Source organism: Heterocephalus glaber, unplaced genomic scaffold (assembly GCF_053883595.1).
Source record: "Heterocephalus glaber isolate CG9 unplaced genomic scaffold, H.glaber_assembly_v1.0 deba00001497, whole genome shotgun sequence".
NCBI lineage: Eukaryota > Metazoa > Chordata > Mammalia > Rodentia > Bathyergidae > Heterocephalus > Heterocephalus glaber.
The window spans coordinates 61,902,154-61,915,975 of record NW_028258320.1 but is presented as its reverse complement, the minus strand read 5'-3'; the positions used below and the strand labels follow the sequence as shown (position 1 = coordinate 61,915,975).

The 13,822-nt window shown below is 39.4% G+C and overlaps 1 protein-coding gene across 3 annotated transcripts in view; it reads left to right on the top strand.

Annotated features, from left to right (window-relative positions):
- Positions 1-5,660: 5,660 nt before the first annotated feature.
- LOC101702361 (ATPase PAAT-like) overlaps positions 5,661-13,822 on the top strand; it is a 29,171-nt gene continuing 21,009 nt past the window's right edge. Inside the window, exons 1-4 of one of the 3 annotated variants that reach the window (XM_087185195.1) lie at positions 5,688-5,986; positions 6,659-6,862; positions 8,799-8,904; positions 11,602-11,783. In XM_087185195.1, the coding sequence (XP_087041321.1) occupies positions 5,823-5,986; positions 6,659-6,862; positions 8,799-8,817 (387 nt within the window). In that variant the 5' untranslated portion in view covers positions 5,688-5,822 and the 3' untranslated portion in view covers positions 8,818-8,904; positions 11,602-11,783. Of the gene's footprint in view, positions 5,987-6,658; positions 6,863-8,798; positions 8,905-11,601; positions 11,784-13,822 lie in introns of those variants that run through there. The other 2 variants (XM_087185193.1, XM_087185194.1) reach the window with 2 other exon arrangements.

Here is a 13,822-nt window from a genome sequence, read left to right as displayed (position 1 = left end):
AAGAACTTCTTATAATGACTATTACTACACTGAAAATATATGCTTAAAGTGGAGAAAACTTTCCTAGTGCCGTTATGCTATGTAGATCCCAGATCTACTATCTGTTCAGACTGTACTTCTTTCTACATGATGCTGAGTCTTGAGCTAGCTACGCTCTCTGGGTATTTCTCTTTCACACTTATCCTGCCCTCTGCTGCACTGTCATGCAGCAGGCATTGTGGCACTCTGTCTTATTCTGTATTCCTATCTAAGTTTTTGAGTTTTTCCAAATTTCTATGTTCCTAATTGAACTATAGTGTTTTCCAAAATCACCTATCACAAAGAGTAGCTGCTCTCAGATGTCTTCTCTATCAAGAAGCAGGTGAGTGCTGGGTGCATCTAATCCACCATCTTACCCTCTCTTGAGGTGGTTTTTGTTGACATATCTTCAAGTTCACTGATTTCAGGGGGAAAAGTTGGTCAGCCAAGTCACCTGATATATCTATCAAAGGCTTTCATTTCTGTCACAGTGTTTTTGATATACATGATTTCCTTTTTATCTTCCTTTGTTGTGGGTTTTTTTGTTTTTGTTTTGTTTGTTTTGGTACCAGGGCTCAAACTCAGGACCTTGGGCTTGCAAGGCAGGTGCAGTGCCACTGAGCTAAATCCCTGGCCCCAACCTTTCTTAGCTTTTAGCTGCATTGCCCATACGTTCTTTTTTGTTAACTGTTATTTTTATTACTAAATGTTTCCAATACATAATTGATTACATTCATTATAGACAGTAGTTACATGTATACAACACATTTAAAGTCTTTTTACTTTCCCTGCCTCTCTCTTTGCCCATATGTTTTTGCATGCTACTTTTTAAATTAATATACAATTTTATATTCCTTAAGTATTCCAAAATCTGTGTCATATCTAAAAGTGATTCTAATGCTCTTTCTTATCACTTCTTGCTTTTTACCATGTTTTATAACTTTCTGTTGAAAGCTGGGTCTGATGTACATAAATGAATGTATATGAACTGAGGTAATCAGGCTGTTCGTGTGAAGTTTATGTCAAACTCACAAGAAGTTAGGTTTTGTTTAATGTTTACTTAGATATAGGTGTCAATTTCGTCTATTATTTTGGTTTTGGTCTGCCCTACTGTCTTCTCCCTAGAAACTCTTATTAAACTGGAATCTGTTTTTATAGTTCTCTCAGTTGTAATCCAGTAGAGCCCTGTTTGTGTCGAGATAGGTATGAGGGAAGGGAAACATTCTATTATTGTATGACAAAATTTCAGTTTGTTCAATAAGCATGAGTCCCTGGACTATCACCTTCAAAGGCATTCCTTAGCCTTTTTCCACCTCCTGTTAAAATACAGAAAGGTTAGAGGGTCCTTAAATTGTCTAACATCAGATAAGTCTCTAGCACAATGATGGCAAACCTTTTAGAGACTAAGTCCTCAGACTGCAACCCAAAACCCAGCACTACAATTAAACCTGAACACTGAGGCTTTAGTTTAGAAAAACCAACTTACACATTAACATCTTTTGTCTTAAAAGAAAAACACAATAACAGCTTTCAATGATACAAACAGCTTTTTATTGAAAAGTAAGTGCATTTTGCATGCTTTTGCACAATTAATGTGATCTTTGCTGTTGTGTGCATGCTGATAGCTTGTCAAACCTTGGCTCATACTTTGTTAGTCTGAGAGCAACACATGCAGCACTCACGTCATCTGTCTGTTTTCTTGTATCAAATTTGATATAATTCAAAGCTGAAAACAGTTGCTCACAAGCATAAGATGATCCAAACAAACTAAGAAAGGCAATCCCAAGTGCTTTCACTGACTTAAGATTATTTGGCAGAGAATTCCACACTTTAAGGATTTCATTCTCAGCACTACCCACTGCGCTGTCCTTTGTCATCCCTTCACACTCTATCATCTCGATCTTCTCAAGCATAGCATGCAAGTCATAGAATTTATTTTTCCAGATAGAGCTTTCTTGAAATTCCAATAGCTCCATTTCCAGATTTCCAAAATCTAACCAGTTTAAGCAGGAAAGATCAAGTTCTTCAAATTTGACTTTATCTGGAGAAGTAAGAAAACTCAGGGTTGTCTCCATCTTATGGAATTGTAAAAATCTGTTACTAAAATTCTCCTTCACAGCTGCTACAGTGCTAGAAAATTCCTTATAGACTTCCTGATGGCTTGTAGGATTGTCTGGAAATGTAGAATTTTCTAAACATATTTTTAGATTTGGAAAATATTTCAGCTGCCCACTTTCAAGATCTCTTTCAAAAACCTGCAGTTTTCTTTCAAATGTTTTGATATCATAAAACATCCTTTCTGCTGTTTTCCCTACACTTGGTAGTTTTTTTGTTAAGTACACTGAAATGTAGTGTAAAATCTGTACAAAACATGAGGTTGTTAAGCCAGGCCATATCAGTGAGCTGTGGATATTCCTGCCCTTTTTCATTCATAAACAGCCTAATTTCATCCAAGCAGGCTACAAATCTCTCCAGGACTTGTCCTCTGCTCAGCCACCGGACATTATTGTACATAAGCAAAGCATTATCCTGTGCCTGAACCTCATCAAGGAGTGCTTGAAACTGTTGAAAATTACCAGCACGAGCCATGATGTAATTCAACATTTTTGTGACATCTTTGAGGATATCATCTAATTTTTTGCTGCTTTTCCTGGCACAAAGAGCTTCTTGATATATAATACAATGAAAGTGAATGACTGGATGTTTTGCCTCTTTAACAAAGAACTGTATGAAGCCAGATGTTGCCTCCACCATGCAAGGTGCCCTGCCACTACTAATTGAAACCACTTTTTCTGGTCTTATGTCTTGTGACAAAAAAAGCCTCCATTACAGCATTGTAGATATCTATCCCTTTTGCTCTTCCAGGCAAAGACACCAGTTTCACCAGCTCTTCTCTCATGATGTCACCAAGTGCATAATGCAAAATTATTCCTAGCCTTGCATGATTATTTACATCTGTGCTTTCATACAAGCACATGGAGTAACAGGCTGCCTTCTGTAAGTCAGTGGTGAGCTGCTGACTAACATCACTTGCCATGTGCAGGACTCGATCTTTAACAGTATTTCTGCTAAGTGGCATCTCAGTGATATGTTGCATAATTTTATACTTGTTGGGAAATCATGAAAAAGAGAATCACTCCCAGACAACATGGCCATTTTGACAAAATCCCCATCAGAGAGGGGCTTACCATGTTTTGCTATGCACAGTGAAATTTGAAAGCTGGCAGCTGTCAGATGATTTGTTTTAGAAAGACAGTTGCAAAAAGTAAGATACTGGGAATGATATTTCCTCAGTTTCCCTTTGAGAAACTCTTTCTTTTCAGTTTCACCAAGTTCAGCAATATTTTTGTGGTTGGTGTTAAAGTGCCATCTGACACTTGATGTGCGACAAACAACACTTTCACTACACAGAATACATAATGCTTTCCCATTGTGTTCAACCACTCCAAATGACTCTGTTCAGGCCTCTTGGAATGATGTTCCACTATCTGTTTTGAGTTTTGCTTTTTTTGCTGTAGTCATGTTTTCATGTTCAACACTTGGAGCCTATAAAAACATAAATTTTTTTTAAATGATGTACCCAATACAAATCTATTCCTATACCAAAAATAACTAACACTACTAGTTAATACTAAAGAATCGGATATTCCCTGAATCAACAATCTATGTCAATGATTCTCAGCTTGGGGTTCCTCTTGGATTTACTGACCACCAGTGCAGGAGGGCAATGTTCCACTGACCAGCAGCTTTTGGCCTTCTCTGAAAAAGTCGTCACAGCCATTCCAAGCAAATATTATATATCCTTGCTCTTATTTTCATAAATTCTTCACAAACAACTAAATATGATGTTGCAGATTCAAATATGACAGAGGGACAGCACATTAAAAGAATCTGTCTCTCAGAGTGTGTCCTTTTTAAAGAACAGATATCAAATTTCAATTTTTTCATTAAAAAACTGAAAGCTAAAATCTTGTATTAAGAAAAACAAGTATTAAAACTCACAGCCAGTTCAAGCCAATATATTATATATATCCATCCATCTATCCTCAGCTGCACACTGAACAGCCATGTGAAAGTTGAGACGTGCCATGCCTAAGGAGTCACACTGGTCAGGGTGTCACCACCTAGCACTGTTAGTCCTTTCCAAGCATGTACATGGACACTAAGTACACTGTTATCTGATGCTTGGCTGCTGGGGTGATGCTAACAGAGAAGGCTCTGCTGCATGCCCACTGCAGCACAAGTAGCACAGGTTTACCGCCACTGCTCTAGTAGTTCTCCTCTTGAGAGGAGGCCTGTTTAGGGGAAATTCTTTGGATGATGTATCAAAACCATTACGTTTTGACAGGGCATATTTCAAAATGGTTACTTTTCCCTACCCAGCACAAAACAACAGGGAACTTTTTTTCCCAGTCATTTCTATGAGTTTCTGGTAGTGTTTGGGGGGGGGGCGGTACTGTAGGGGTTCTCTTAAGGGAATCTATATTCGACCTCCAGGAACTTTTACAATTAAAGATTTTAAATTTTTTGTATTTTGTACATATTACATCTTTGGTGCTGTTTCACTCCCGGTAAATCCGTTAAAAATACACTCTGGGGCCCAGGATTTAGCTCAGCGGTGCCTCAGCCTACTTTGCAAGGGCAAGGTCCAGAGTTTGATCCCCGGTACGGAAAAAAAAACTCTGGATGAGTGATTACCTATAGAAAATACAGTCACAATTTTTATGGCATGATTCCACACATAAATACCAGCAACAGTACATTCTATTATCATCAAGTACGTATGTTAACTTACAGACACAAATAAAAACTTAAGTACAAAGACTAAATTATTTTCCACCTAATCATGAGCCCAGAATACAAAGTAATGAGAAAAAAAAATCAACAGGTTTCGGATAGTTTTGGAAAGAGTACTATAAACACAAATGTGACATCCCAGATTTGAAAAACACTGACCTAATTTTCTTTGAATCTACTTTCAAGTTTTTAAAAATATGTTCAAAGAAAAGTGAAAAAGATGCGATCTATCTTCTGAATTCACACAGCAAGTAGAAAACTCACTCTTAATCTCATATTTCTGCGCTCAAACACCCTGGATCTCCAGGAACTTCAGATTTCTGTCAATGAGAGCGCCCAAGTCTAGCTACCAGGGCTCCTGTGACTGGAAAGGAATCTGGTCCAACCTGACTTCGCCACATTATCGGGCTGAAATGCCAAACCTGCCTTGGTCCAACACAGCCCAGTGTCGCCCTTCAAACCCCAACTTCCCACCCTCCATTTCAACTACCCTCTACTGTCAGATCAGGAAGGAACGAAAAATAACCCGAATCCACAGCCCGTCTCAGGATCTCGCAGCCCCAAAGGCCCTGGACGCGCCTCACGCTCCGCGGGAGGGGGCGGGGGCAGCGGACCCTGCCGGACACTCCGGAGATCACCAGGTCAGGCAGGGGGTGGTCCTGCAGATGTCGGAGCGAGCACACTACACCTACACGACTAAGACTCTTCATTGGACCCACCCTGGTCAAGAGCCCAGCAACGACCCTCTACTAGAAGGGGCCTGCTCCACAGCCAAGGTCCCAAACAGCACCCGTTCCGGGGGCGTAGCTAACTGCGCCTGTGCATCTTGGTGGCGTAGTCAGTGCGCATGCTCTACTCTCTATCCGTGAGCCCTCAGGCCCTGAACTCCTTTCTTGAAGCTACTTTACCAGTGTAAGCATGGGTATTTCTGCTTGCTTAAGTGGCTGCACCGAAACCCTAGTTCTGTAAGCGAGGTTTTGGTCCTGACGAGGGCTGGAGGCGGCGGAATGGAGACCCAGACTGGGGACGCGGGATTGACCCGCCGCCCGACGCTAGCGTCTTCGTGGGATGCAGCGAACGGGGCGCTGACCCAGAGCCTCCTTCTCACCCAGACTGGGCCCGGCGCCCAGAATTTCGAGTGGGAGGAGCTTCTGGCGCCGCCTGCCCCAGGGTGAGCCGGGCCGGCGGGGACTGGAGTGCTGAGCTCGCTGACAGCCAGGCTCCTGGGGAGGAGCGAGGGGGGCCGGGGCCGCGAGAGGACAAGGTCCGGGCCGGGACCACGAACGGAGCGGAGGCTGCGAGGTGCAGACAGGGCCGGGTTCAAGGACCGGGCCGGGGAGGGAAGTGGGCCAGACTGCGGGGCGTGGGGCCGGGAGGGGACCTGGAAACGCAGACAGCAGCGTCTCCCTGTGCCCCTCGGGACAGCCCGCCAGGTCTCCTGTCAGTCGGAATCCAGCAGGACCACGCTCCCCAAAATGAGCAAAGCCCTGCTGTCTACCAGAACGGGCTTAAACACACGCACACACCCACCAACGGTAGAGAACCGCGTCTACTTAACTCTGGCAGGCACTTTTGTCTATTCTGTGCACACAATGGAGGCCCAATGAATGCATTTAGTTAACTCAGAGTCAGAGGATTGAGTAGATTGCCCATGATCAAAGGAAAATAGAGGGCAATGCCCCAGCGGATGACGCCCCCATTCCTTGTGGATTCTGCATTAAGGGACTGTGGGTGTTTGAGAAGGTGCTTGGATCGAAGAGCAAGTGGAAGTGAGACAGAAGTGGGCTTGGAGCACTCTTCAGAAAAACACACTTTGTAACGTTTTTATCAACTTTCTTCTCAGCCAGGATCTGGTGAGCTTGAAGAGCAGCCCAAGCCCCCAAGGAGGAAGCCCCTGTTTCCTCTACCTGAGATGTGACCCTAAGGGAGAAGAAGAAATCGATTCTGATGGCCTTTTAAGTCCAGCAAGAAATATGGAAGTATATGTAGGAGAGGAATACTGTGGAACCAGTAGGGGCAGCAGCATTTGCACCATTCTGGATGGCAGGTGTGTGGCCTGTCTAGGCAAAAGTGTTTTTGTGTGTTTGTGTTTTTATTTTCCTCAGCTTTGGGAATGGTGATTGATTTCCTGACATTGATGCCAGCCAGACATTAGGGGAGAAAAGATAAAAATATACCCATAGGCATAGAAGATTAGATTGTTAGGTGTGTTAAAGACAGTCTAAATTAGCCTTTTATAAGTGCAGAAATTAAGTGGAGGTGAATTCCTAGCACTGTAGGTCACACCTAATTAGGAGACGAGTTTTATTAGATCACAGCCCTGATAGTTGTTTCTTGTCATTTTTCCCTCCCAGGGTTCTGTGTTTTAAAACAGTTTCTAAGCCTGGGTGGTGGCATATACCTGTAATCCCAGCACTCGGGAGGCTGAGGCAGGAGGGTCGGTGTGAGTTCGAGGCCAGCCTGGGCTACTTAGTGAGCTTGAGGTGAGCCTAAACTACATAGTGAGACCTTGTCTGAAAAATAAATAAATATCCACCTCCTTCCTTGAAAACGCAAGGACCAGAGTTTGATCCCCGGTACCAATAAATAAATAAATAAATTTACTTATTTCTGGAACACTGAACACATTTTCTTCTGGGAAGCCCATTCCAAATGGTGTAGTAATCTGACTCTGCCACAGCAGCCTACTATGAGCTTCTTGACCTGTCATAAAATTAAAATTATGGTTTTTTTCCTGTTGTCTTGCAGAGATTCTGCCCCAATTTTTTTTAATATAACACCACATCTGAACTGTTTTGTATCCTCTGCGTGTTGGAAATAATAACTATTACTTTAGCTTTAAAATATGCTGTGCTAGATGACTGTACCTATGTTACCTTATCCAGTTCTCACATGTAGCTAATAAGTGGATGCTGAGATGCCTTCCAGGCAGTGCAGTGCGGTCAGGAGTCCCAGGTCCCTATGCTCATCAGGAAAACAGAATCTCAGGATATTATCCTGAAAATACTTATTTTTAGATGTAACTATTAAAAGTGATAAAATTTTTAAAATCTTTTTAATTTTCAGTGAACATGAAAAGTTGTTCACTAAGAAACTTTCCAACCACCATGTGAAGTCATTACTGTTACTCATTCCAATTTTATTATTAGTTCAGGTCCAGCACTTGCCCAAGGTTACACAGGTTATTAAGTAGCAGAGTTTTAACCCAAGTGTATCTGAACCAAAGCCTGTTCCCTTTCATTTTGCTATTGTGTTGTATGTACTAAACACAAATGCCTTTTGGTTCAAAAACATGGATAGCATAAAACTTTACTACTAAGATACAAGCCAGATGAGCTAGGCCTCACGCTTGGCTTTTACTAATTGAGTATTCCTTGACAAGTTAGAAAATCCCCCCTGAACTCAGTTTTTACATATAAACCAACAAGCTGTATTGGATCATCTTGAAATTCTCTTACAATTTTAAATTTCAAATGACTGAATTTTGTTAGTGTTTCAGTAAACAGTTTACATAGACTTCAGGACAGCTTTATTTTATATCAGATATTATCTGGCAAGCTAAATTGTCATGATTTAATTCCTCAAATTAAGTGTAACTTTCTGTAATTCTCCCCTTTTATATTATGTGGAATCCTTTAGTTTGGAAGGGACTTTTTAAAATAGTTGGTCTGAGCCTAGTGATAAATTAAAACTTTTTCTGTTCTAAAGGAAATATTAAAATATACAGGAATTTAATTTTTAGATTCTTGAATACTTCACTCTTGTTTAGGTAATACCAAGAAGAGATATAAATGATGATTTTTTTTAATGCCGTTACAAGTTCCCAGGATTTTTGTTTTATAATAGTTGCTGCCCTGTGGTGAAAAGCAGTGTGTGTTATCAGCAAAGTCGTGGCACATGTGAGACAAATTCTTCACTCGATCTCAGCCAAAAGGCTGAGAAGCGATGTGAAACAAATTCTTCACCAAGTTTTCCTGCTCTAGGATCAAAGCTAGACCTTGACAAGATCCAAACAGTGATGGAGGGCATGGATCAAAGTTACCAGCTGGAGCTCAGCAACTGATGAATATAGTTAGATTTCAGCAGCAGGTAAGTTGAAATGATTTATTTCCAGATACCACTAAAAATTTCACAATGATGGCCTTTTACAGGATAGTTAGCAATGGAAAAACTACTGGGATAGAAGACAGAAGAACTAGGTTCCAAGGTGGACTTGGTATACTGAGTATCCTTTGAAGAAGGTAGATGGTCAACTCTGAATTTGCCTCCTTTATGTGTAAACAACCAGCTAGGTTAGATTATCCTGACATTCTCTTATAGCTCTAAATTCTAAGTGAATTGTATTTAGGATTTCATTAAATACCACATGGGCATGACTTTAATTTTTTCTTTGTACGTTTATTGATTTAACTGGAATTTTTTTGTAATTATGACTTTATTTTTTAAATTTTATTTTACTAGTACATGCTTGCCATACATGAAGTTTACATTCATCTTGGGGAGTAGGTACATGTACATAACACATCTTGATTCTTTTTTTTTTCCCCCTGGTACTGGGGATCGAACTCAGGACCTTGCACTTGCAAGGCAGACACAGTGCCACTGAGCTAAATCCCTGGCCCAACTCTTGATTCTTTTTTAATGACCTTCCCCTCCCCACCCACCTCCTTCCCTCTTTATCTAAAAATCCTTTCCCAATTTTCCATATTAACGTTATTATTTTTAGTTCATGTTTACAACATGTAATGATTGCATTCATTGCGGGTATTTGGTACATGTACATGACACATCTTAGAGCTTCTTCCCTTTCCTCTCTGGCCTTGCTCTACTTTGCCTTCAGTTTCCTGGTCCCCTGCCTATTTGCAGAAGATCTGTCTCACTGTTTCCTTCTGTCAGTTCTTTATTTTGCTCTTTATTTGTACTTTCCCTTAATCAAATGAGAGATAATACAGTATTTAAATTTGTGTCGGATTTTTTTCACTTAACATATTTTCCAGGTGTCTCCATTTTCCTACAAATATCTCAAATCTATCTTTTTACAGCTGAGTAGTATTCCATTGTGTATAGATACCACATTTTCTTTATCCATTTGTCTGTTGATGGACATACAAGCTACTTTCAAGATTTAGCTGTTATGAATTGTGCTGCTATAAACATTGGTATGCATGGGGCCGGGGATTTAGCTCAGTGGTGCCACTGCCTGCCTCCCAAGTGCAAGGTCCCGAGTTTGTTCCCTGGTACCAAAAATAAAAAATAAAAAATTGGTATGCATGTATCACTGTAATAAAATGTCTTTAGCTCTTTTGAGGACATACCTAGAAGGCGAATAGCTATGTGAAATAGAATTTCTAATTTTAGTTCTTTGAGAAATCTCCATACTAGTTTGTACTAGTTTACATTCCCACCAAAAAGGTAGAAGAGTTCCTTTTATTGACCATTTGTACTTCTGAGAAGTGTGTGTTCATTTCAGCTGCCCATTTTTTGATTGGATCTTATTCTAGGGATCTGAGTGTCTTCAGTTCTTTGTAAATTCTAGATATTACTCTCCTATCAGAGGAGTAGCTAACAAAAAAAATGTTCCCATTCAGTAGGTTGTCTCTTCACTTGATTAATTGTTTCCTTTGCTGGGTAGAAGCTTTTTAATTTGATACAGTCCTCTTTGTTGATTCTAGCTACTATTTCTTGTGCAATTGGAGTTCTGTTTAGAAAGTCCTTTCCTGTGCCTATGTCTTCAAGAGTTTTACCTATTTTTTTCTTCCAGCAGATTGTTTTTGTTTTAATACTTATGTCTTTGATCCATTTTTATTTCATTTTGGTGCATGGTGATAGATGTGGGTCTAGATTCATTCTAATGCATGTGCATAACCAGTTTTTACAACTGCTTATATTCCCTTAAGGAAATTTTACCGCCAAATTTTAAGCTAGAAAATCATTGAGAAAATCCCAATACATGACATTTAAAATTTTTGATACATATGTTGAGAATCATGTACAAATTTAAATGTCTGTGTACTCTTCCTCAACACACAAGTTGTGCAAGATAAATCTGAAAAAACGTCTAATTCTGGCAGAGAAGCTGAGAAACTAGACCTCTCACACGTTGTTAGTAAGAATGTAAAATATACAGCCAATCTGTAAAACAGTGTGCCTGTTTCTTAAAAAACTAGACATATACCATGTAAACCAGCAATCATACCAGTGGGTATTTATTTCAGAGAAATGAAAATCTATATCCACACAAAAATCTGTATATGTTTGTAATAACCAGTAACTGGAAAGAACCCAAATGTCCAATGTTAGCTGAATGGTTAAATAAACAAACAGTGATACATCCATACTGTGGAATTCTACTCATTTAAAGAAAAAGAGTGAACCATTGATTCATGCAACAGCTTGGGGTAAAAACTCAAAAAACAATATACTGTATGATTCAATTTATATAACATTCTCAAAATACTGAAAATGTAGGGTTGGAGAACAAACTTGTGGTTGCTAAGGATTAAGGGTAATATGGTAAAAAGGGGTGGAGTGATTATAAAGGTAGAGTACAAGGCAGATGTTTGTGGTGAGGGAATAGTTCATTATGGTTGTATGGTAGTTACATAAATCTACACATGAAAATATGGCCTTAGGTCTGTATTACTTTTTGTGCTTTGTTACCTACAGTCAACTGCAGTATAAACTATATGAAAAATTTCAGAAGTAAAAAATTCACAAGTTTTCAATTGTGTTCCATTCTGAACAGCATGGTGAAATCTCATACCATCCCTCTATTTTTTTGCCCAGGACAGAAATCATGTGTTTGTCCAGCATAGCCACAGTGTATCCTCTACCCATCCATCAGTCCCTCTCAGTTACAAGAAGTTATCAGATGGACTTTGTTATGGCTTGTATCTAGATCTTTCCCTAAAGCTTCAGTAGGTAGAGTTTCAAAAATGGCTGGATTAGGGTGTGTGAATGTGGATTAAGGGTGTGGATAATGGAAGCCCCACCTTGGGTGTGGGAGGTATCAGCCAATATGCTTGGAGCCTGGATGGACTATAAAAGAACAGAAAGAAGGTGGGCCTGTTAACTGTTGCTTCACTGCCTCCTGCCTGCTCTACCATGGACTGTTTCTCCTCTGTGATGCCCTTATTCTCTGCCTCCCTACCTTGGAGTCAGCCTACTATGGACTGAAACCTCTCTATATAAACTATGAACCAAAATAAACCTTTCTTCCTTTAACTTGTAGGTGTCAGGTATTTTGTCTCAGCAGTGGGAAAAGTAACTTAAGACAAACTATCTCAGAATCACAGTGGTTATATTCAAATAACCCTTATTTTACTTAATTATGGCTCCTAAGCATAAGACTAGTGATGCTAGCAGCTTGGACATGCCAAAGTAAAGCCGTTAAGTGCTTCCTTTAAGTGAAAAGATGAAAGCTCTTGACTTAAGGAAAGGAAAAATTGAATCATGCTGAGCTCAGTAAGATCTACAGTACAATAAGATACTTTGGAAGAGAGCACATTCACAATTTTCATTATAGTATATTGTTATAATGTTTGATTTTATTATTATTGTCTTAAATCTCTTACTTGCCTAATTTATAAATTAAACATCATAGATATGTATTATAGGAAAAAATTAGTATATATAGGGTTTGTTACTGTATGGTTCATTGTATCTGAGGTTTCAAGGATCCACTGGGGTTCATGGAACATATATTTCATATTCCCCCAGATAAGGAGGACAACTTTATGTGTACATTATACCAATGTCCATCTCCTGGTTATGATGTTGTGCCACTGTTACATAAGATGTAACCATTAAGACCATTAGTGAAGAGTACACAGGAACTCTCCACTCTGTTTTTGTATCTTTTTGAGAATCTATAATTCATACTTCAAAAACAAATATTTTCTTAAATTATTACCCAGCTTGTCTTTTCCTGGAATGGTAGTTCTTAAATTTCTGCATCTTGGGATTTCTTTGTAATCTTAAAAATGATTGAGGAATTCAAAGATGATTTGTTTATGTAGACTACGTAAAATATTTATTAAAAATAGTAATAATAACTTTCATACAGACATAAATGGTACCTTTTATTAAAGACAATGTGAGGCAAATGCATTATTTTCAGTTTGAATAAATTTATAGTCACTTTCTCCCATCCAAGTACTAACCAGGCCCGACCCTGCTTAGCTTCCGAGATCAGACGAGATCGGGCGCGTTCAGGGTGGTATGGCCGCAGACTATAGTCACTTTCTAATGTCTGCTTCTGCATTGCAACCATATAATCCATTACAGCTTTTTAAGAACACAGTAGAAGTATTCAGAACAAACTCAGTTAATCTCTAAAAGATAGTTATAACCTCAGGAAATTCTATTACTCATCAGATCTATGACTGACAGGTTATATAGCCTCTGGAAAATACCACTGAATGTTCAGGACAAAATGAAGGTGAAAATGGCAAATAACATTTGAGTGTTACTATAGAAATATGTTGACCTCATGGAGCCCCTAAAAGGGTCTCATACTGGTCTTTTTTTTCGTTGTTTTTTTTTTGTGTGGTACTGGGGATCAAACTCAGGACCTTGTGCTTGCAAGGCAGGTGGTGGCACCACTGAGCTAAATCCCCGACCCTCATACTGGTCTTTGCACCACGCTCTGACAATCATTGTCCCAAAGTGCAATGTGAACTTTTAGAAAGTGATACGTTTCTCTTTCTTTTTAAATCTGTAATTTTCCCACCCCAGTTAAATTCTTAAAGCATTTTCCTTTTAGATTAGGAAGAACCTTTCAGGACTTAGTAAACTGTTTGTATGAAAGAAAGAAAAACTTCAAATCGTAGAGTTTCTTGAAAAAAATAAAAATAAAACATTACCCTAAAAGAAACTGAACAAGTCAGTTTTTATTTGGCACTCAAAATCAGAACGTCTTGAAGGGTTCATCTTCAGTTTAATGTCCCACCTCAATGTTATACTAAAAAAAAAAAAAAAGAGTGTATTGGGCAGGGCTCTGGCCACC